The following is a 24,732-nucleotide window of genomic DNA, read 5'->3' on the forward strand; positions in this document are numbered from 1 at the left end:
AAAGTCGAATCTTTAATCAAATACTCAAAGTCAAGTAAAAAGTCAACCTGAGCCCACACCCCGAAACCTGACAGAACTCATAAATTCTGACAACCCATTCTAATACAAGTCCAATTCTACTAGTTTCACTCAAATCCGACTCTGAATAGATGTTCAAAACCCAATTATTCATTTTAGAAAGGTTTTGACAAAACTCCCCAATTTCTCCTTTTTAGATTCATTAATCAATTGCTAAAATCAAATATGAAATCATGTAAAATAATCAAATCCGGGTTAAAAGTACTTATCTCCAATCCATATGGTGATAACACCCTCCAATATCGCCCAAATCCAAGCTCTCAAACTCAAAATGTGATAAAATAACCCAATCCTCGAAATATAAAGCTTCTGCACAGCACTTCCGTATATGCGATCCAACATTCGCTTCTACGATAAAAATCCCGCTTCTGCGGATACCACTAAAACAATCCGACCTTTCGCACCTGCGGACATCCTTCGTCTTCTGCACGATCACAGTTGCGAGGCAAATTCCGCTTCTGCATTTAGCTCCCCAGCCTGCCTTCTCGCTTCTGCGATCCCGCAGATGCGACCAGAATTCTGCATCTACGGACAACAACCTCCAGCATTCTTGGCTTCTGCGACCACGAGCCTGCAGATGCGGCCAAACCTCTGCAGATGCAACCAAGCCTCTGCAGATGCGGAAGTACCAGAACCAAAAATTCTTTAGCAATGCAACATAGTCCACATAAATCTGAAATCGATCTGAAACACACTCGAGGGCCCCGGGACCCAATCCAAACATGCCAACAAGTCCAAAAACATAACATGGACATACTCGAGGCTTCAAATCACACAAAGTAACATCAAAACCACGAATCAAACCTTAATTCAAGCTTAATGAACTATTTCAGATTTCTAAATTTCTCACTTACGCCGAACATGTCTAAACAACTCGGAATCAACTCAAATTTTGCACACAAGTTCCAAATGACATAACGAACCTATTCCAACTCTCAAAATAATAATCCAAACAGATAACATCGAACATCTCCCGGTCAAACCTGTGAACTGTCCAAACCTTCAAATTATCAACTTTCGCCAAATAGAGCCAAAACCTTCTAGAAACATCCAAATGCAAATCCGGGCATACGCCCAAGTCCAAAATCACCATCAAGACCTAACAGAACCATCAAAATTCCCATCCGAGGTCATATACACAAAAATCAAACATGGTCGACTCTTCTAACATAAAGCTTCCAAATTGATAATCATTCTTCTAAATTAATTTCGAACCACTCAAAAATCAAAATTGACCATACACGCATGTCATAATACATCATATGAATCTACTCAAGGCCTCAAATGACCAAAAGGAATGCAAATACTCAAAACGACCGGTCAGGTCGTTACAAAAGGTCCTTAATTACCGGATCGATGCCGGCTTAAATCCAAGGGTGAACGGGTAGGTGAACACGAACAAGAAGCCTTTCCGGTAGGTGATTCACCCGCTTTAAGGAGGAAATCTTGAACGTTACCTTCATAGGCATAATCTCTCAGGACCAGAAAAATGCTTCTTTTGTAAAGCTAGCGGAAAGGTTTTAATTGCCTTTTATGGAGTAGTGCTCATGTAGCCAACATGGCCAATAAGATGGATCATATTCAGAAGAATCTCTAAAGTTATCGGTTCGTTCTGTTCCTTCTTGCCCCCACCTAAAGCTTTGGTAGCTATGTCCTTTCTAACAGGGGATGGCACCTTTACCGTCAGGATGTGGTGGTTGGAACCTCTTCGCTTTTGTCGGCGGGGGCCAATGATCCCTCTCCCACCATCGTGGGGGGTTTTCTATCCCTGATTCTTCTAGTAAAAACATATAGTTCTTCCACCATCATATTCTCTATGGCGGCGGTGGTCGCAGGCAGAGGAGCAACAGCAACAACCTCATTGGTAGAGGTTATTTCGTGAACATTAGCCGAAGCATTTGGAGAAGCCATCGGAAGTTGTGATGGGAATTTGAGGAAAAATAAGAAGTAAAGAAGTCAGAGGTTTCTTAAGAAATACAATATAGAGTTTGAAGAATTTTAGAAACGAAGTTCGAGTAAAAGGTAGTAAGGACAAAGGAAAAAGAGAGTTCTTATAGGCGTGGTCATCATAACCTTGGTAACCATTGCGGCGTCATACCCCGTTAACACCCACCACGTGTCCGGGACTTTAAATGAAACTGCTAGATGTCTTTTTAGATTCATAAATAATGACGATTGCATCATAAATCCCGCCAAAAATCCTTTCGCGACACGCTAAAGATCATACTCTTCCGCACATTTCTTGAGAATTATCTAAACAATAAGGGGGGGGGGGGGGGAAGGCTATCTGTAATGGTAAAATCTGGCGTTGACACATGGATAGATCGCATGAAGACACGATATTGCTTGGAATATGTTTATCTCGGGAATAAAATGTAACGAAACTCTATCCCCGCAGGAAGTGTCTTTGATCAGGTAACTTCTTCTCGGGGAGACGGGAGCCATGTCCTGGTGAAGCGCCTCAAAGACGGTTCTAGAGATCCATCAGTAAAGTAATAGCTCGAGATTTGACTTGGTCCTCAACCATCCCCGATATATTAAGGATCCACTCATATCTACGACACGTGATATTCCTCCCATAACCGGCGAGTATCTTGAAAGTTATTAACCACTTAGAGCTACGTCCAGAAGTGAGATGAGTATGTGAACGTTAGACTTAGTCTATAGATATTCCCACCGCCTTTTACTTGGGATTCACTTAGTTTTCTCTTAACTTACTCATTATTCAAAACTGTTATATACAGGCTAGGCTAGGAATTCAATCTCCCCATACTTTACAAGCATTGTGAACTTTAATTTACAAACATTGTGGACTATTACGAAGCTCAATAAGATTATTTTTTCTTTTGCTTATTTATTCTCATTGTTTTATTTATTGCTCATTTAGCTTAACTCTATGATTTATTCAACTAAACTTTAATTCAAATTGCTAGTAACCTTATTAAAAACATATAAATTTAACTAAACTAATTTTGGGTTGAACAATTTGCTCAAACTTTCTCTAAATTCCCGTTTGAGCAAAAAAGAGCACCTCCGGTATTGTTAACCGGAAGCTCCTGCTCGAAGACCTATCTTTTCCTTCCTCATGAACTTGGCAAAATATCCCCTCTTTCTCTCTCTAGAAATCCAAGAAAAATGGCCCATTCGTGCGTGGCCACGACTTCCTCTATCTCTAAATTCAACTTCTCCTCTGACTCCTCTACTATTCCTGAAGCTTACCCTAATACTCTCTCGTTTAAGACCCTTCAGTTCAGGTACTTAGCTGAGTTCGTATATGCTTCCTTATATAAATGTGAATAACGACAACACTTTCTCTAATGGTTTTGCTTTATTGATTTTGCCCAGGAATTTAAAGGTGAAGAATCGGGGAAAGAGTACAGTGAAGGCCGTGTACTCTGGAGCCAACTGGGATTCTGGAATTACTTCACCAACTGGGATTTGGTCTATAAGGTTCCCCCTATTTTCCTTTTATTCATATATTTTGTTGGGAATAATTTGGTTAATTTCCACCACTAATTTTCGGTTATTCTTATAATGGTTTGTTTTATTGATGGACAAGGTAAATAAGGGAAGAAAATGGGGAATTTTGGTGTATGACCCTTTTTCGGGTTGAATCAAGATAAGATATACTGAAGAACATAGGCCTGCTTGCCTGCTCTCTATCTCTCATTTAAGAAGTTATTAAGTACTATGTTAGGATCGGGAACTGGGATAATGCAGAATTAAGCAAAACATCCTTATGAAAATAAAAATAATAAATTAATAAGGAGACATAGAATTAACGTTGTTCCATTAGTGTGACCTACGTCTACAAGCAGAGATGAGCTCGCTCAATGTGACCTATGTCCACAAGCGAAGATGAATTGCTTTACTATACCAATAAGAGTACAAATACCAATAAGTGTACAAAGGAGATATAAAATTAGAGTAAATACTCTAATTAATTACAAATACTTTGAGAGAATAACCTCCTCGAAAAACTCACAAAGAAATTCACACAAGTGTTTCCTAAAATAACTTTCTCACAAAATAAGATACTCGTAAAGTGTTTCTTGCTTGGTGTGTTAAAATAAGAAGAATTGCTCTCCTTTTATAGGAGCAAAACTTGACTCCAAGTTGTGTTAAAAAAGAGAAATGTTCAAAAAAATTCTCCACCACATGAACCATTCTTAACTCCAAGCAACATTCTCATCCAAGGATATTCCAATTGGCACATGCCTATTTCCAAGAAATAGGATTGCAAGCAATATCATATTGTCTTATCTGTTACGCCAAAAGATATCCACATTACAAATCTCCGCATTACCCTAATTTTGGTGATATAGTAAATTTTGCTCCACCCTCTCTGCAGCTATCCTTATTGGCCAAATCATTCTACATAAATGTCAATCAAGTGCAAGCACACTAGAAGAGGCTTCGTGAACATGTCAACAATGATGTCTCTAGTTTTGATCTTCTGAACAATAACTTTTTCTTCGGCAATGGTTTTCCGGATGAAATGATACTTCATATCAATATACTCCGTCCTCTCATAATACATGTGATCTTTTGTCAAGTGAATGATACTTTTATTGTCACATAAAATTATAATGCCACCCTGATGTAAACTGAATTCGGCAAATATGACCCGTCATTCTTTGATTGCCTTGGTCGCTACCATATATTTTGCTTAGGTTGTAGATAAAGCTACTAGATGATGTATTCTCACTTTCCAATTGATAGCACAACCATCAATGTATAATACGTAGCCTATTAGTGATCTTCTTTTGTTAAGATCACATGCATAATCTAAGTTTACAAAACCAACCAGAGTGTTAGTATTTGATCCAAACTCCAAAAATGTGTTTGTAGTACCTCACAGGTATTTGAAAATCCATTTCACGACCACGCGTTTTTTTAGGGCAAGCCATATATTAGCTTACCATACTTACTGCTTGTGAAATGTCTGAACGTGTACAACCATTGCGTACAATGGAATAAGGTTCTTGTGCCATATGCCTTTCATCTTCGTCTGATTGCAGTGACTAAGTAGCTGACAACTTCAAATGAGCAGCAAAAGAGGTATTCACTAGCTTAACATCTTTCACACTGAGTCTCTCCAAGACCTTCACCAAATAATTCTTTTGGATGGCTCTTCAATCTCTTTGGTATTGCTGAAGGAAAAGTCCCTATTAAGAAGATAAACACTAGAGACGACTCTGCTAATATGTTCATGAAGCCTCTTCCAGTTGGCAAGCTGCTTGAACTTGATTGACTTTTATGAAGAATGATATAGTCTATAAGAGTTTTTGCGAAGAGGTTGGAGCAAATTTACAATATCAGCCAAAATTAGGCCAAGGTGAAAATTTGTAATGTCAAATGTGGCCATCTTTTGGCTTTTATAGAAGTGACATCGCTAGCCATCCTATTCTTAGCATTAGGCATGTGCCTGTTGGAATTTTCTTTGCTGACAATATTGCTGGGAGCCAAAGAATGGTTCATGCGGTGGAGAAATTATTTGGACATTTCTTTCCTTTTGTTTTTATACAACATGGAACCCGAGTTTAATTTTACTCCTATTAAAGGAGATCAATTCTTCTTATTTTGACATACCAATTAAGAGAGCAAGAAATACTTTAAGAGTGTCTTTTCATGTGATAAAGAGTATTCTGTGAGAGAATTGTTTTAGGGAAACACTTGCGGGATTTCTTTTTAAGTGTTTTTTTGAGGTTATTCTCTTGGGGTATTTGGGATTAGCAGAGGCGAATCTAGGATTTCTAGTACATGGGTGCACTACCAAAAAAGGAGGAAAAAATGTATTAAATGGGAATTGATCCCTATTCCTCTTGGTAAAATAACTCAATCTTCAACCAAGTGCATCATTCAACCTTGTTGAAGCATGTGTGCCAACAGTTAATATTATACCAATTTTAGAAAATATGTACATAAAATATCTATTTTTTCGGAAAGACCGTGGGTTCACGTGCCTCATAATTTCCCCTCTAAATTTGCCTCTGGGGATTAGTTACAATGTTTACTCTACTTTTATACTCTTGTTGGTATAGTAAATTTGCTTCTTTCCGCTTGTGTAGGTCACATTGACCGAACCATGTTAAATTTTTGGTCTCCTTGTTATCTTTATTATTATTATCATTTTTATAACGATTTATTTCTTAATTCCACACTATCCCCGTTCCCGATCCTAACATACTACATTTGACTGTTCATTTGTTTTTCATGAAGAACCTGAACTAGCAAAATATTTAATAAAAGAAAGTGATTCTCTTAAGTCAATTTCTGATTGAAATTTTAAGAGAGGATGTGTTATATTGTCTTTCGAATATCTTTAACAAATTCAGATAAAAATCTGAGATGGATATGCTTAAAGTGGTAGCAGGTTTTTCTGATTCAGGAATCATAGATTTTGTTCTTTTAACATCTGGTTGTACATACCCATTTATGTCTAGGGAAATGAAGAGCCTATATTTCATAGATGGCGAGGGAAAAAAAATCAGTCCTGTTGAGTTTTGAATCTCATAATTGTTAAGAATCTGATATTAATGACTTAATTGTGCTATAGTTCTTAAGTGTATCATAGAAAGAAGTTATTTCTTTAACATTTGCTTGTTATACGACATTTGCAGAGATGACTTGCAAGTTCCATCATCGCCCTATTTTCCTGCTTATGCCCAAGGTCAAGGACCACCTCCAATGGTGCAAGAGCGGTTTATGAGTGTGATCAGCCAGCTCTTCCAATATGTATGGATTCTTTTTCCTTATTATTTCTTCAGTTTTGACTGCAAAGTTTGATGTACTTGCTAAATTTTATTACTCTATAAGAAAATTGTACTTGCTAAAATTTAGTTTGTTGTGTTGTTGAATCTTAGAGGATCATACGATGTGGTGGGGCAGTTGATGACGATATGGCGAATATTATAGTTGCTCAGCTTCTCTATCTTGACGCTGTTGATCCAACAAAGGTATATTTTGGACCATATATTTATATCCCCCCTCCTCTTACATTGGATAGTCTTAGTTTAAGTATCGGATATTGTGGAATATATCTGAATGAGATTCTGCTCGAAGCATTCCTTCTTTATGGATATTAATGCTCTCTGTCAGTTTAATCCTTTTGTGATTTCGTTGACCACATATGTTCTGCCTACTGCTTCATTGCTTGGACAACTTTTGGAGTCCTTGTAGCTTCCGACCTGGAATACTCGGAATGACACATATAGTATGGATCTAGCCTACTAAAGCCCTAGTTGTATATGTAGCCAATGGATGAACAAATTTAAGGGAATGATGTGGAATTTCCACCTTCTCCTCTTTCTCTTGGTCTGCATCTTTTGTATATTTGAAGCTCTTTCATTATGCCTTACAAGGATTTACCCTTGATCAGCTCCGTCTCAAATGGGATAAAAAGCTTGCCTTGTAATAATAAGGAAAAAAAGAGTAAAGCGACCTTTCTATTACAATTAGCATGCTGAGATTCTCTGACTTTTACCGTGCAGCTTTGCATTGTTACAGCAAGTAATCGTGTAACTTGTCTGTAGGAGCATCCTCAATAAGATTTTATTTTTGCACTGTTTTTATTACTAAACGACTGCATTACATCCTTTTGTTTTCCTTTTATTATTGCTTCTATATTTTCCCTAAACCAACTTTTGACCTCCTTAATCTACTAAACAGGATATTGTCATGTATGTCAACTCTCCAGGAGGGTCAGTTACAGCAGGTACTTTCAAGTCTTCCCAATCAAACTCATTTGTTATTATCTACTTCTGTAACTGTTCTAACTTCTAGCTTATGTTGCATAGAGTTGGACTATGGCACCATTTTAACGTGCTGTTTTATTTCATGATTCACCAAGTTTCATCCACATTTTATTATATCAGGAATGGCCATTTTCGATACCATGCGGCATATTCGGCCTGATGTCTCCACCGTTTGTGTTGGACTTGCTGCGAGGTGCTGAGTTGATTTGCTTTACTTTTGTACTTTATGCATCTTTTTTTTAGAATATGATTTTTTCCTTCCCTATTGCTTACGATGCTTAACATAAAATGCATATTCTCCCTTATTATCCTTTAGTTTTTGGTATTGCACCTGAATTTGGTATCCTTGACCACTGCCAGAATCTTGTGGTAAAATTGGAATCAACTCTCAAACCCAATGTTACACTCCCTTTATGTATAACCTCTCACCCTTCTTTGCTGCTGCTAGTCAAAGTTAAGAGTACCAATGGACATAGTACCACTGTTTCAATGGTTAAATATGGTCATGGTATTTTGTCAGATTTAGCTCTATTACTTAAATATGGTATATAAACTTATACATCTCCAAAATAATTTAATCATAATTCATCACATAATATAAAGTCTCACATGCAATCAGCTAACTTAACAGGCGATGTAATGACTAAGGGTGTGTTGGGTAATGAAGGAAAACATTTTCCAGAAAATACTTTTTAATTTTCCATGTTTGATTGACTTAAATGTTTTGAAAAATATTTTCCTTATAAACTCATTTTCCTACAATCGGAGGAAAATGGCTTCCCTACCTAGAGGAGAGAAAATATTTTTCAAAACTCTCTTTCAGTCTTCCTCAACTCCCGCCACCCCTCCCTTGCTCGCCCTCGGACCTCAAGACTCGTAACCTAAACCTAAAGGTCAAGGGGTTGGGGTCCGGGTCGGGGTTAATGCTGGGGATCAAGGTTCTGAGTCGAGTTTCAATTCGGGATTAGGGCTGGGAACGAGATTGGAGGTTGGGGTTAGGGTCGGGTTTGGAGTCGGATCCGAGGTTATAGTCGGGATCGGGATTGAGGGTCGGGGTCGAGTGTCGAATTAAAGATTCAGGGTTGCGGTTGGGATGAGGGTTAGGGATTGGGGTCGGGATCAGTGGTCGAAGTCGGGATCAAGGTTCGAGGTCGGGGTCGATATTTGGGGTCGGGATCGGTGTTGGGGATTGATATCAAGGACAAGGGTCGATGTTTGGGGTAAGGGAGCAAGGTCGTCGTACCCCCGATCTTGATCCCGAACCCCGACCTTAAACCTGAACCCAGACCCCAAATCCTGACCTTGAACCCCAACACTGATCCCCCATCAGCAATCCTGACCTCGACCCCGACCCTGTCACCGATCCCGACCTCGACCCCGACTTCCATTACTGATTCTGACCTCGAACCCTGACCCGAAACCCCGAACCACAAACCTTGTCCCCGACCCTCATTACCGATTCCGAACCCCGTCCCTAAACCCCGACCCTCATCGCCGATCCTTACCCGACCTGACCTAGACCCTTACTCTCGACCTCGACCCTGGACGTAGACCCCCACCGCTTCCCCACCCTCACACATTTAGTCTCCCATAATGTTTGCCTAGATTATATATTTTCCAAACAATATTTTCCGCTAACTAACCAAAAACCAGAAAATAAGTAAGAAAACCACTTATTTTCCAAGAAAATATTTTTCAGAAAAATATTTTCCATGGAGAACACTTTCCTACATACCAAACACACCCTAAGTTTAAAGTAGTTTAGGTTGAAGGCAAAATGAAGTACCAAATTTAGAACATTATTTGATACTCCCTTTGTTTTAATTTATGTGAACTTATTTCCTTTTTAGTCCATACCAAAAAGAATGACTCCTTTCCATATTTGAAAATAATTTACCTTTATGCAATGATTTATAGTCACACAAAACATATGCGCCTCATTTTACACCACAAGTTCAAAAGTCTTCTCATTTTTCTTAAACTCCGCGCCCAGTCAAATAAGTTCACATAGATTGAAACGGAGGGAGTAAATCATAGAGATATTTAGGCTTACAGGTGAAGAATTTTAAAAAATAAATTAAGTAAAGTAACAAAAAGCAACAGTTACTTCACCAAAGCCAAGAAAAATTCTCAAAGATATGACCTTCAATTCAATTTCCTGATTTAACCTTCAATTCAATTTCCTGCTTTATTCTCTTTAAACCAAGATTAGCTCTAAAATTGTCTGAGCCTCAAGACCTCACCCGGTTGATTTCAGTTCCACCAGAGATCTCCTGGCATAAAATCAAATGATCTTGGTAACTTCTTTTGCTTGGTACAAAGAGGTTCTTCCAGCCCCAGTGATATTGATAACTCGAGCTCCTGTCCTCCGTTCCCTCAGCCTGCCAATATATCTTTTCATCTGGGGAAGTTGGAGAGGATGGTGGATTTGTTAATTTCAGTTAGTTCAACTATGATAAAATGCATATATTATGGTTTTGTTGATTCATCTCACTTTACTTTTGCTTGAACTTTGACTAGCTTCTAATCCTTTTATACTAGCATCAATTAGCTTGGCATCTTTTAGGGCAGTGTGGGGCAGGTGCGGGTTGTGCTCTACCCGCAAAAAAATTCAACCCACCACGCCCTACTCCGCGTAGAATTTTTCTATGATTTCAACCTGCACCGCCTCGCCCCGCATAAACCCATGCTGGCTACGTCCTGCTTAAATATTTTTTCTTCTTCTCTAATTTGTTATTTACATGAGTAGTTTACTGTGAGTGTTATGTATTTGGAAGGCTGAACTTTTAGGAATGGAAGTTTTATTTTGGTATAAACTAAAATTATAATGTGGGTCTTGAATTTAAAGAGTGTGCAGACTTTGTCTTCAGTGGAAACTTTTTACATGATCAAATTGAACTTCAGATAAAATTGTTTTTAACCTACTTTTATTTATTTAAACATACACGATCAAAGTATCAGAGAAAAAGATAATTCAGATATTTTTTACTATGTTTCGAAATAAATGCATTAATTCAAATCTTTGCGAAAATCAGAAAAGAGTTAGAAATTCAAATTGTACTCATCTATTGAGGGAATATGTTGAAAAATATGTAATTTTGTTTTATTTCTTATTCAGAAAAAAATAGAGAGGAAAGTTGTACTAACAAAGTAAAATCGGATTCTATTTTATGTTCAACATAGTGTTTCCAATTAGTTATGATTAAGAACTTTTACATTTAACATATTGTTTCCAGTTAGTTCTCATTTAAAAGCTTGTAAGCATATTCTCAAATTTAGCTATTTGGTTCTTTTTTAATTTGTTTTATTAAAATTAACAAAAATAAATTAGCTTCTTACCCAATTGGTTAACTATGTAAAATATTAAGAATATTTTAAAATGAAATCCCGTTACCTAAAGCTGTGCAAACAACTTTTATTTTGAAAGAGGAAGGATAATAATTTTTTCGACATCGGGAAATATTTTTCTGAATCCATCAACATGTCGTTTTGCCATTTTGGTTTCGGTTCTGGAAACCATACTTTAACTATAATTGTTGACTAATAACAAATCCTATTCATGCCACTAGGTCAAAAGTTCGAGGCTGGTGGGTCGCCAAACCCAAAAAAATCCTAAAATGGTTGAGAATATAAAACTTAAAAGCTGTAAAAAGATTGTTTTCTCAAATGTAAGAGTTCTCTCAATTGGATCTTCCCAGAGCCCAGACATGTCAGCGGTGAGGTGAAATTTCAGCAATTTGTTTCAACCGCAACCTGCTCCACCCCGTTTTCGATTTTAAAAATATTTGTTTGAACCCACCCCGTCCCGTTGCCATCCCTATTTAAACAATAACTAGCATACAAAGTGTAAGCACAGTCCATGTAAGCTATGGGTAAGTTGGTGCAATTTGCTGGTTGTTTTGGACTTATTCTGATGGGAGAGGATGTGGGGCTGGGTAAATAAGAAGTGGGGTGAGTGGCAATGGCTAGAACTGAATATTAGGCTATTTACTCATCATATATGCCAGCTTCTCCTTCCTCTGATGCCAGCAATTAGAGAGTAGACGTTCAAATAGCTGCATCTGTGCTTAAAAATTTTCTTTCTGACCATAAATGACGTTAAAAGGAAGTACTAATACCTTGGGACAATTTGAACTTTGGGATGCTAGTCAAGAAATGTAATAGGAAGAATTCAAGAGTTGGACTTGGGTATCACCGGGCACATGTAGTGCTTGATAATGTTCATTTTTTATTGGGTCGACCGCATCTTATTTGTAAACAAGGATGGCCTTATGGAAATTGCACGAGACTTAGTTTATATTACAAGTTTGTAGCAAATGCACTTGGAATCAGTTAGATTGATTGAGTATTTAAAGTTGAGACTTTAAATTAGTTTCTACTTTCTACAAATAACTGCTAGTTGAAATTTTCCCTGTTTGCGGAAATGTTGCTGTTAATACCATCACAATTGTTTTATTTAGTTTTAGAGTTTTAAAAAAGTTGTCTTAATTAGTTTATCAACTTTGCAGTATGGGGGCTTTTCTTCTTAGCGCTGGCACCAAAGGTAAATTGAATTTCTCACTCATGGATAAAGAGTCTTTTTTCATGCTGAGTATCACTGTTCTGAACTTGTGACATTATTTTCCCATGAAGGTAAGAGATATAGCCTGCCAAACTCGAGGATAATGATTCACCAACCTCTTGGTGGTGCGCAAGGTGGGCAAACTGATATAGACATTCAGGTAAACATACTCTCTCTCATTCAACACTATCCTGTTTCAGAATGTTGCCTCTAGATGGCAACATTTCTGAGACATATTTGGTTATAAGGTCCTGGGTCTGACTTCTCTCCATCCTCTAAAAGGAAAAAAATTCCCCTCCGTTTCTCTCTCTTTTTTCATACTTCCTCTTTTCCAATAACATGCAATATCAGTTTCCTAAGTTGGAACTTCACGACATCTTCAGAAAAAGTTGTGGAATGCACTTATGTGACTGACGAGTTCGAATCTCCAAAGAGTTAATTTTATCTACAATTTTAGTCATCTAATATCTAACGAAGTTCAGTGATTCCTCAACACCCATGCCGACACAACGAAGGTACTTAAATGAGTACACAGAATCACTGATTGGCCATGGGGAAACCAATAAGCAGTAAGAGAGGGAGGGGTGTGTGTGTGTGTGTGTGTGTGTGTGTGTGGAAAACTCAAGACTATGGAAAAAATAGATACTTGGGCTAGTTATAATGCTATATACTTGAAGCTATTACATTACAATATTGTTTTCAGGATCAAAATCAATAGCTTTTTTAATGCTCTGTTAACCATGTCGACCAAATCCATGGATAATATGCTATTACTGTATGGTGAGCTATACAATGGTGAAGCTATGACATAAAGAGGCTATGGATAATATTAACTCATAGGCAAAGCTCAAGCTTTTAGTGCTTAAGCTTTGGTCTGCACCAACTTTTACAATTCATGTGTTTCCATTCGTGGATCCCAAATTCTTCCTAAGTATTAGTTTGCTTGAGTATTGAACTTTTATTCTGGATTATTAGGAGGGCGTTAATTCCATTATCGTGTTTTATAACTTGCCTTTTAGACTTGAAAATGGGCGTTCTCAAAATTTTATTGCAAAAGGTCCTTTTAACGATGTAATCTCTGTACCATATACTAACAAAAGGTAAATTCATGTACAACAATTGACGATAGAAAATTGACGGAAGTTTTGAGTTTTTAATTCATTTTGAAAATGTTCGAACAGCTGGTAACATGGACAACTTTTGGTGCTGAAATGATTCCATAAAGTTTATGAACCCAAACCTTGTGGATTTTGCCATTCAATCCCATTGGAAGCTTAAGTTTCCAGCTTGTGGGTGCAAGTTGATCAAGGCTCATCTCATTTTGTTCTCGCACTCTGGTGCAATAAACTCATTTCAGCTTCTCATCAATGAGCAAGCAACTTGAGATATTCTTGCCCATCAACTCATTTCGCGGGGCGGGGCGGGGCGGGTTTAAATTTCGCGGGTTCAGACCCGCACCCGCACCCGCACCCGCACCGCTCCGCACCGTCTGCCATTCCTATACATGGATTACACATGCAAATAAATGCCTTGTATTATATTATTAGCTTAGCATATGATTAGATGGGCAAAAATGGAACACTTGCACCTAAACTAATGCTTGTACTGATTTCCAGGCTAATGAGATGTTGCATCACAAAGCAAATCTGAATGGGTACCTTGCCTACCATACTGGTCAAAGCCTTGAGAAGATCAACCAAGATACCGATCGTGATTTTTTCATGAGTGCAAAGGAAGCTAAAGAGTATGGGCTCATTGATGGAGTCATCTTGAACCCCATGAAAGCCCTTCAACCAATTGCAGCAGCTGCTGAACAATAGTACGTAGTTGAATTTTATCTCAATGCTCCTTGCACGTAGGCGATTTTACAGGCAGACATGGTTAGAGAGATCACCATTGATGGGTAAGTTCTACATTGAGCCTTTATTGCAGCTGTGAAAATAGTATACGAATTTCACTAGTTTATTCAAGCAAGATTTTTGGGAAATGTGAAACGCTTCAGAACTCCTGTTCATGCCTTTTTTTCTATCTTTTCCTTTGTTGTTTCTACGTCTGTGTGTTTAATTTCAAGTTGTATCTGTTTTCATAGCTCTTCCTAACATTGGTCACGATCTGTCTGCGTGGTGTGTTTATAATAGACATTCGTTCACGTGCTTTGATGCTTGAAGATTACAAGAGTAGCTTGTTTCCTGGCCTAACTCGACCACGGACGTTTTAAAGGAAAAAAAAAGAAAAATAAAAACAAGGACCTGAGAGCGTCAAAGCAACTACTAGAAGTAATATTAAATAAGTTGTACATTTTAAACGATGCAGTACAAATTTATTTATTTATTATTATTATTATTTTTTGTGTGGAAGTAATGGACAAAGGCTATTTACCTAAACGAGATAACAACCTCTCTACTCCTTCGGGGTAGGATTCGTTGTTGTGTTGTTGTTGAGGCAAGTGGGCGCAGTGCACTAGCCGATTCTTGGGCTGCTAATTAAGTTTTAGTTGGGGTTTGTGAATTATTTAAAGCTTAGCTAGTTACATAGAAAAAGAACAACTCGCTTCTCTTCTTCTCTTTCTCGCTCCTCTTTTGCCATATTTTCTTCTCAACATCGCTTAAACCTTTTTCTACAAATAGCAATTTCTGCCAAAGAACTTAGGGAATCTTACGGATATGTCAAATACAAGTCTAAATTTATCAATCTCTAGCCATTTATCACATGCTTACCAAAATTAGCCAAGCGTATACAAAAATTTAAAACTTGGATAAATAAAGATTCTTTCTCTCCAAGAATTACACGCAAAGATTTCCTTCTATATTTTAAGCGTGATCGACAACACTAGATGCAAGACGGAAAGAAAATTCCATGATGAGGTAGCAAATATGAAACACAGAAAAAAAAAAAATACAAGATTCTAAAAACTTAAGCAAAAAGCGACTTTTTTCAATGGGTATAGTCGAAATTCATTAAAAACATATAGATGAGTCAAAGGAAGATTAGACGTGATTTGGACTTGTTTTGAATCGAAATTCATAGTTGAATCGAGTTTAAAAATTTCTCTACGTCATATGAATCAAATATATATCTCACATACATGTATACATGGATATACAAGAGATACACGAGAGATATATTTTTGATACATAAGTGATACACAAAAGATACACAGCGAGATACACATATATCATCTACTTCCATGTTCATCTTGTGTACTTCGCATTTTGCTCAAATTTCAGTTAAAACCACCTAAAATCTCCACCAAATCGTCCGAAAATTAAGATTCACAACCTAAAGGTGTACCCAATCTATTCCAATAATATCCACTCAAAATTAATTCTAATTTCGAAAGCCCAAATTTTTTAATTCAAGTTTAAACAATGAATTTCGAAGAATCACACGCAAGGATTTCCTTTCATATTTTATGCGTGATCAGCAACGCTAAATGCAAGACGGAAAGGAAATTTCATGGATGAGGTAGCAAAGATAAAATACAAAGAAAAAAAAAGTACAAGATTCTAAAAAATTAAGCAAAGAGGTATATTTTTCAATGGGTATAGTTGAAATTCATTAAAAACATATACATGACTCAAAGGAAGACTAGAGGTGATTTAGACTAGTTTTGAGTCGGAATTCATAGTTGAAATCGAGTTTAAAAATTTCTCTACGAAATATGTATCAAATATGTATCTCACATACAAGTATAAATGGATATACAGGAGATACACAAGAGATATATTTTTGATATATAAGTGATACGCAAAAGATACATAGAGATACATAGTGAGATACGCATCATCTTCTTCCATATTTATCTTGTGTACTCCAATTTTGCTCAAATTTCAATTCAAACCACCTAAAATTTTAATTGAACTGATGTTGTTGTTAAGGAAAAATTTGCTACAAAAAATGAAAAAATTCCTGTATACATATTTGCTTAACAAAAGAATTGCAGGTTCGAAAATAAATCTTTAAACTTTGGAAATAGACATCGCACTAATCTATGATTGTGTTGAGAAATAATGGAGGAAGTCCTAATCCAGAAAAATAAAACAAAAATCGGTCTTTCCCGAAAATAAAAACAAACAAGAAACTATTAAATTTATAGGTTGGTAGTTGGTAACATGAAAATCGGGTGGAGCAAGTCAAATTACGCAAGTAAAAACAATAAAATTAAAATTTATTATTATAATATCTGAATTGCCCATTTGTAGCTTTTATATAGGAGAGTATGGTGGCAATGATAACTACTTGATCCGAAACTGTAGAGAGTTACTCTCTTCTTATCTGCCTCTCTCTCTATTCCTTGTTTTCTCATTTCTATTCTATTCTCTCTTTGATTCACCCTTTCCAGAGCAAGGTACGTACTTTTCCCATTTATGTACTCTCAGTTGTAATATTATTGCATCTTTTCCTAATTTGGTTTTGTTAGGTTCAGTGTTTGAAAACAATTTGCTTGTTTTAATTTCTTTTAGAAGAATTGGCTTCTAATAAACAGAAAAGTAGATTAATGCAGAATAAATATTAGACTTTCTTTATAGTTTTGTTATGAAAAATAGGCTACCAGATTCGGCAAAAATACAATCAAGAAACTGGATGAGCGATGAGCCTATTAGGCAGTTAAACAATCTATTGCTACTGCTGCTGATTTGCAATATCCATTTTTAAAAAAAATAACTTTTCAATTATTACGTTGCTATTCTTTCTACTATTCTAATGTTCTAAATATATCAAATTAATATTTTAACCTTTGTATAGGAAGCTGTGGAGGTCGAGTATTAGGGTTGTAGGTTCGGAGGTAGTTGAGTCTTTCCTCCTTACATTTGTAAGGTTAGTCTGGTAGGCTTTTTGTCGAAATCAGTTAGTGGCAATGTTGCGTCTTAGTAGTCTTTCGTTTTCCATAGTACCAGGTCTATGTATTGTCTATCGTTTTTGCTTTGCATCTACTTTCTCATTTTCATGATGTTATTTTTCTTATGGTTTTTATTGGTGGTACTGATATTGTCTCGTTTCGTCTTCTTGAGCCGAGGGTCTTTCGGAAACAGCCTTTCTATTCCCTCGGGGTAGGGGTAAGGTTTGCGTACACACTACCCTCCCCAGTCCCCACTAGTAGAATTTTACTGGGTCGTCGTTGTTGTTGTATCTGGTCAAGATAAAATGGGATGAATTACGTGTTTCTTTTCTTTAATCGACTAATATATTATGAATGGGATGGTGGTGCAGAATTTTGATAATTCACAAAATGGGAGGAAGAGTTCAACACATCCAGCTGGGAGGTCCAATGTTGATTAAGGAAATTGTGATAGGGTTTGTGTTTGCATGTGCAGCAGGTGGTGCTTTTAAGATGTGGCATTGGGATATGCAGAAAAGGAGTAAGAATTTCTATGACCAACTTGACAGAGGTGAGGCCACTGTTGTTGCTCAAGAGTATTAACCCCTCGGCCTTCTCCCATGTTGAAAACCAGTCAACTTGACAGAGGAATATTCTGAGATATGAATAATCATTGAGACACTGCATTTAAATATTTTTTTGTTTTCTTTATTGAATTACGTGAATTACATCTATTTAGTTCGTGTATGTCCATGTTTGGTTGTGGAACTGGCTTCGTCTGCATTGAAGGAGAAATAAGATCTACATATGACATGTCTATAGTCTTTCTTTCCCTTTTCACTCAAAGCGTGCTCTTTCACTACTGGAAATTCGGCAAAAACCGATCAAGAAAAACCGACCAAAAACCTACCGGCCAAAAACCGACCAAAGTTGGTCGGTTTTTCAAAATATTTTAATTTTTAATTTTTTTTTTACGAAACCGACCAACTTTAGTCAGTTTTCTTTGGCGCAAAAATGAGGGAAACTATTTTCGAGTCACGCAAAATTTATTTTTCAAGAAACCGACCAACTTTGGTTGGTTTTTGCAATTAAAATAAATAAAAATTAATATTAAAAAAACCGACCAACTTTGGTCGGTAATTTTAGTTTCTAATAAAACCAACCAACTTTGGTCGGTATACTAAAGCGACCACCAAAATACCGTCCAAGCGTATTTGGTCGCATTTTGGTCGGTAATTGGCCATAACCGATCAACTTTGGTCGGTTTTTTTGGTCGCTAATTACCGAATTTCTAGTAGTGTTTCATCAATGCACACGGTTGTTGCTTTCATTATCTTGTTTTTGTAGATGAGTTGGTTTGATTACTCCATATTTAAAGACTTATACTAGGCCGATGATCGTTGGATAAATGAGTAGAAAGAATGGATAATCTTTTTATTTGATCTTTTGATTAATTGTATATGTTGTGATGCCTTAATATGTTACTGTTCCCATCCTTTGGTATTAAAATGTGAAAACAAGCGCATTATGACCTGCATGTGAATTTTAATTTAAGAGGGTTCTAATATCAAAAGAAGATTCTAGTGAACCTTTGGGGCTAGTAGTTTTTCTCAGTTTTAATTTAGGTGTCATATGTTGTGCGTATGAAAAGCAAAATATGACTCTTGCTTAACGGTAATGTATTACTATTAGTGCTCTCCTCCTACTTTCCATATTTTCTGTCATATTTATACGTTAAATTGAATTATCTACCCGGCTGATATTCGATACAAATATGTGTCTACAAGTGTAATTACAAGTGATTCTTTTACCTTCATCATGATTTCATTATCCAAAATTTGATTGCTCGATTATTTACCACATTTACAATTTTGAATAGAAGTAGAGGACCAAAAATCTTAAAAGTTAATTAACTTTAAACTTGCAAGTCTAGTGGTAGATAATAAGCTGCAACTTGAATCATACTTCGAGCCTCTGCCACCCTCCAAAGAGAAAAAAGAAAAAAAGTAAAAAAGGAAAAAAGAAAAAAAGGAATTAGAGGAGAGATAAAAACATTAACTTTGAATCTTTGTAGAGTGTTTTGGACCATAGAAATTTCTCATGTATTGACCAACGTCCAAGTTAGTTCCATCTCACAAATGTTTCCCCAGAAACAACTATAGAAACGAACAACGTTTTCTTCATAGAAATTCTATTTCGGAACTTTAAGTTTAAAATGACCTCTCATTAACCAAAAAGACTTACCCTTGTCCTGTTAGCTTGTAATTTTCAAAACTTCAAAGATTAGAATTATTACAGTTACACATGCTTAAAAGGTCCAAAACAGTAAAACTTAAAGTTAGAAGTGTTACAATCAGAAATGTTACAAATACTCAAGGCATAGGGCATATAGTTTTAATTTGCCTTTCTAACCGAAGACTAAAGAACTACAGAATTGCATATTCCCTCATAATGTGTATCTCTAAAAGTTGTCAGCCTTATGTATAAAATTGTATAGTACTTCATAATTGCAACCTTTCCAACGGAATATATCAGCTCAGCTCACACTACAAGAAAGTAAGTATACGACGACATTAAATAAATATCGTATAATACTGCTTAAATGTTACAAATTCATTTATCGGCATTTAATCTACATTTGTATCAAATGTTGTAAATTTTGGGATCGGAAATTTTCCGACATTTATATAAATGTTGGTAAGAAATTTACGACATTTATTCATGACATTTTTTAAAACGTCACTTAAAATTGTTGACATTTAGAATAATGTTGGTAAAAAGATTATGAAAAATGTCGCATTATACTTTACGACATTTTGGTAAATGTCACTAAAAATTTTACAACATTTAGGTGAATCTCAAATAAATTAATGACATTTTTCAAAATTTTTCTGAAATGTCACTTTAAAATTTGCATTAAAATTTGCATACCAAATTTTCTAAAATATGAATAATAATTTTTTATTTAGTTTTTCGTTGTGAATCAAATATATATTCGATTTGTACATTCATAAATGTCAATCTTTATATACAATGTAACAAATATGAAAAAAAAATTCTTTATACGTTGGATTTAAAGAATATAGTACTGACATAATAAGGTCTCCTTACAAGTTTGAGTTCAAATTAAATGACCTGTTATATCTCAAATAAATGTAATTCTAATTAAATCATAAAAGATATAGTAGCTTACATGGAACTATGTCAAATTTACTCCTAATCTGAATAAGTTCCCTGAGATTCTACAATAAATTATGCAACAAGGATTTATGGATCCATCTTTATTCCTTGCAAAAAATTGATCTACATCATTCAGAAGTTCTGCAAAGAATCACACAAAAGGAGAATTACAACTATGTAACAAAACTGAAAAATACCATATGTGTTGCATGTTTTTACCAAACTTACCCATTTCTTTTACATGGTTCCATGTTTATTAGTTTCGTACTGAGAAAGAAATATTAGAAAGGTTACTTTGATAGTTTGTAGAATTTAATATTGAGTGTAGAGTACAAGATACAATCAACAAGACAAAGCTTATATAGCCCCAGAATGTCGTACACTTCTACAAAAATAGTATAAGAACTTTAAATTACAAGCAAAACTCTAGAGGCAACATTGATAGCACCTTTATACTAGATTTCCTTCTGTGACAATATTGTAAAAGTTCTTTTGAACTATAAGCTTCACTATTCACAAATCACAAAGATATCATCCGATATATATCCATCAATTCTCAAAATGCTAACAGACAAGTGAACATCAATAAAAAAAAGTAGCTACAATTAAGCATACTTCAACCAAAGAATGACAGAACTTTCACCAAACCAAACCAAAGCTGAAGAGCCAAAATTATAAAGAAATAAGCCAGGCCAAATTTATCTTACTTATAACTCTCATATCTTAAAAAATAATAACCAGAAAGAATTGAGTTTCACAAATTTATAAGATAATCTCAAATCTCCAAACAATAGAACAAATAAAAATAAATACAATAAATCTGATGATATAACACTGGATTTATTGCATTTGTCTAAATACTAAACCAAAGAGAAATGAAGGAATGGTGGAGATGAGTAGGAAAGGTAGTTTTCCACTAAATGTATTCTAAGCGAATTATAAAACTACCGTCCAAAATAAGTTTGCACTACAGCTCAAACAGGTTGCAGCCACACTACGAAATTTACTACATATCCAATATATCAACAACTAAACTCCCACATATTCTGCTTAATAAATAAGATCACAACACCTGGGCAATTAAACTCACAACTAGTATATAATGCTCAAACTCATCTTATTTGTGTGAACAATAGAAATTGGTGATAATGACTGCTGGTGATCTTCAACTAGTATATAATGCTCAAATTCACCTTATTTGTGTGAACAATAAAAATTGATGATAATGACTGCTGGTGATCTTCAATTGAGTTATTGAAAACCTATTACAGGAGAAGATTATTATAATTAAAAGAAAAATAAATACCAACAATAACTTAAAGAGAAAAACGTTTTTGTGAATGAGTATAAAATTATTTACCTCCTCATTATTGATCGATTTACTATTTGAGCCAATTGTAACACCCATACTCTGCTTGTCTTTCATTTTGTGACCAGTTTTGAGGTGGTTCAGGCATTGTTGTACCTCCCATTTATTGTCCTTGTTGCTCCGAAGAATTGGAAAGAGCCCACTTTGACTAGAATCTCTTGTGTCTTTTTCTTGCCATCTCAATGAAATTGCTCAAAAATTATGATTCCTGCCAAATTGAAAAAAAATTCTACTATCTAAAAATATGAAATAATATCTAACTACCAAGTCGAACAATAAGACATGTAATCTTCATCAAATACTTCAATACTTTCTAGAGTTTGTGGGCCAATTTCTGTTCCGGACACTCCTTCCCTAACCTATTCAATATCTTTTCACTTTCAAATGTAGTATCATCTAGTCCTTGCTCATGCCACACTTTCACATGGCCTTCCATATGCCAGTTGCCTGTGTATTTTCACCTAAATCGGAAAAACCTTTTGGCTTAAGTTTAATAACAATTTGACACTCCTCTGCCATTGGATGATGGATATAAAATACATGTTGAACCTGAAAAGCAAAGATGAAAGGTTGATTTGACAGCCGATGCCTTGTGTAGAGTAGATAATTAAATTCACAAGAGTAAATCCATAATCACCTGACAATTAAAATGAGATCATATTGATCCAATCCTTTTCAAATAGAACCATATTTTTCTATATGGGAAGTTCAAATAGTAGAGATATACTCTGCAAACAACCTTAAAAAGCCTAAATAACTTGGAAAGGAGAAACCTAGTAAGTGCTTCAGAACAGAAAAATACTTTCTTTTAACTATCACATTACAGAAAATAGATTTACATAGTATCGAATTAAATAGAAGATAAATAAGAACCTGTGAAAGCCTCACCAAGAGTCTGAACCCTATATCGATGTTCTTCAAATAGCTTGCCTCCCTTTCCATGTCTTCTTTGATCTCCAAGTATATATGATTAAATTACCAAAGCGTAATGCAAAATTAGGTTGTCTGAAGAATTCTAATCAATAAAAGAAACTGTAATTTCAGAATTATGAGGAGGGAAGCCGAAAATTCTTACTGCCAAAATCTTTTCTTTCTAAATCTCCGATACTCTCCATATATAGCTTTTTTCCAAACCGCAATTTGTAGTGGGAGAATATATTGCAGAGATACATATCAAATTTGACTAAAATTGGACTAAATTTGATAAAAATTGAGCCAATTTGAGAATTCCTAACATGTTAGGGTTTTGAGGTTGTCATGGCCCAAAATCTCACCTGTCGTGATGGCGCCTATCTCAATGCTAGGCAAGCCGACAACCTTAATAACCTACAATTTTAGTTAAGTTTGAAAACATAATATTTCGATTTAAAAGAAAATTTCATAAATACTGATACAAATACACTCCCAAAACCTGGTGTCACTGAGTACATAAGCATCTATGCCAGAATACAATCCACTACAATGTCTAGTAAATAAAAACTGAAATGCAGATAGAGATAATGAAGGAGAGTCAAGGCCTGCGAACGCCATGCAGCTACCTCGATAGTCTCCTAGATCTGACTCCTCAATCAGCAGCCACCGTGACCAGAAGTGCCTGGATCTGCACACGAGGTGCATGAAGTAACGTGAGTACTTCCAACTCAGTAAGTAACAATAATAAATAAGGAACTGAAGATAGTGACAAGCCACAGTTATGGTTCGTTTTCAGTAATTTCAGCAAGAAATAGACATGCTTTGAAATTCGGCAATTTAAGTCAAATAAGTTTTTATACAGTTTCAAGTTCAAGTAAACCGGATATAAGACCTTCTAAAATTTCACAAACAATGATAGACAGCAATTAAGTGCAACAACAAATGAAAGCAAGTACAGCCTCTCAGGATAACAGTCACTCAACTCATCTCAACAGCTCAATCACTCGACCCTCAGCCCTCAGTACTCTCACTCAATAGGTACCTGTGCTCACTGGGGGTGTACAGACTCCGGAGGGGCTCCTACAGCCCAAGCACTATAATCTGCACGGACAACTCACGTGCTACACAGAAACCTCACGTGCTATAATATCATATCAAGATCCGCACGGATAACTCACGTGCTACAGTATCAATATCTGCATCCGCAGGGGCAACTCACGTGCTGTACGGACAACTCACGTGCTATAATATCAATATCTCACTGTCAGGCCCTCGGCCTGACTCAGTCATAAACCTCTCTAGTCTCTCGGGCTCTCAGAAATTAGAGGAATCATCCCAAATAGGAATGACATGATGTATTAATAATAAATAACAGAGACTGAGATACGATATGCGAGTAGAAACTGAGATTGAGTACAAATAGCATTTAGCAGGCAGTTCAACATGTAACGCGACCTTTGTGGGTCCCAACAGTACCAACACATAGCCTAAACATTGTTTCTAACATGATTTACAATCAAATTTCTATAACACATAGAGAGCATATAGCTAACAACAAGTTATTCAATTTTACAGTTTTACGGAACGGACCAAGTCATAATTCTCACGGTGCAGGCCCACACGCCCGTCACCTACCATGTGCGTCACCTCCACAATAATCATATGACACAAAAATCCGGGGTTTCATACCCTCAGGACTAGATTTATAACTGTTACTTACCTCAATTCGAGCAAAACTTTACTCCAAAATACCTTTGCCTCTCAAATCGGTCTCCAAACGTCTCGAATGTAGCCACAATAATTCAATTCAGTCAATACAAATTATAGGAATTAATTCCATATGAAATTCTACATTTTTCCATTAAAAATCGCACTCAAAATCGCCCGTGGGGCCCACGTCTCGGAACCGACAAAAGTTACAAAATATGAATGCCCATGCAACCACGACAATTGAAGCCTCATGAGTATTGGTGTGTAGTGATGCTTCACACATTAGTATTGGTGCGATATTGATGCAGGATAGCAGTGTGATTGCTTATGCATCACGACAATTGAA

At 36.0% G+C, this 24,732-nt stretch overlaps 1 protein-coding gene across 1 annotated transcript; it reads left to right on the forward strand.

Annotated features, from left to right (window-relative positions):
- LOC109233030 (ATP-dependent Clp protease proteolytic subunit 5, chloroplastic-like) lies at positions 3,075-14,552 on the forward strand. The gene is made up of 9 exons (XM_019398766.1): positions 3,075-3,332; positions 3,424-3,528; positions 6,702-6,816; positions 6,945-7,037; positions 7,750-7,795; positions 7,956-8,028; positions 12,344-12,378; positions 12,468-12,556; positions 14,013-14,552. Exons 1-9 carry the CDS (start codon positions 3,214-3,216, stop codon positions 14,214-14,216), a joined length of 879 nt encoding a protein of 292 aa, XP_019254311.1. The 5' UTR covers positions 3,075-3,213; the 3' UTR covers positions 14,217-14,552.

The sequence above is a fragment of the Nicotiana attenuata genome, chromosome 10 (assembly GCF_001879085.1).
Source record: "Nicotiana attenuata strain UT chromosome 10, NIATTr2, whole genome shotgun sequence".
Lineage (NCBI taxonomy): Eukaryota > Viridiplantae > Streptophyta > Magnoliopsida > Solanales > Solanaceae > Nicotiana > Nicotiana attenuata.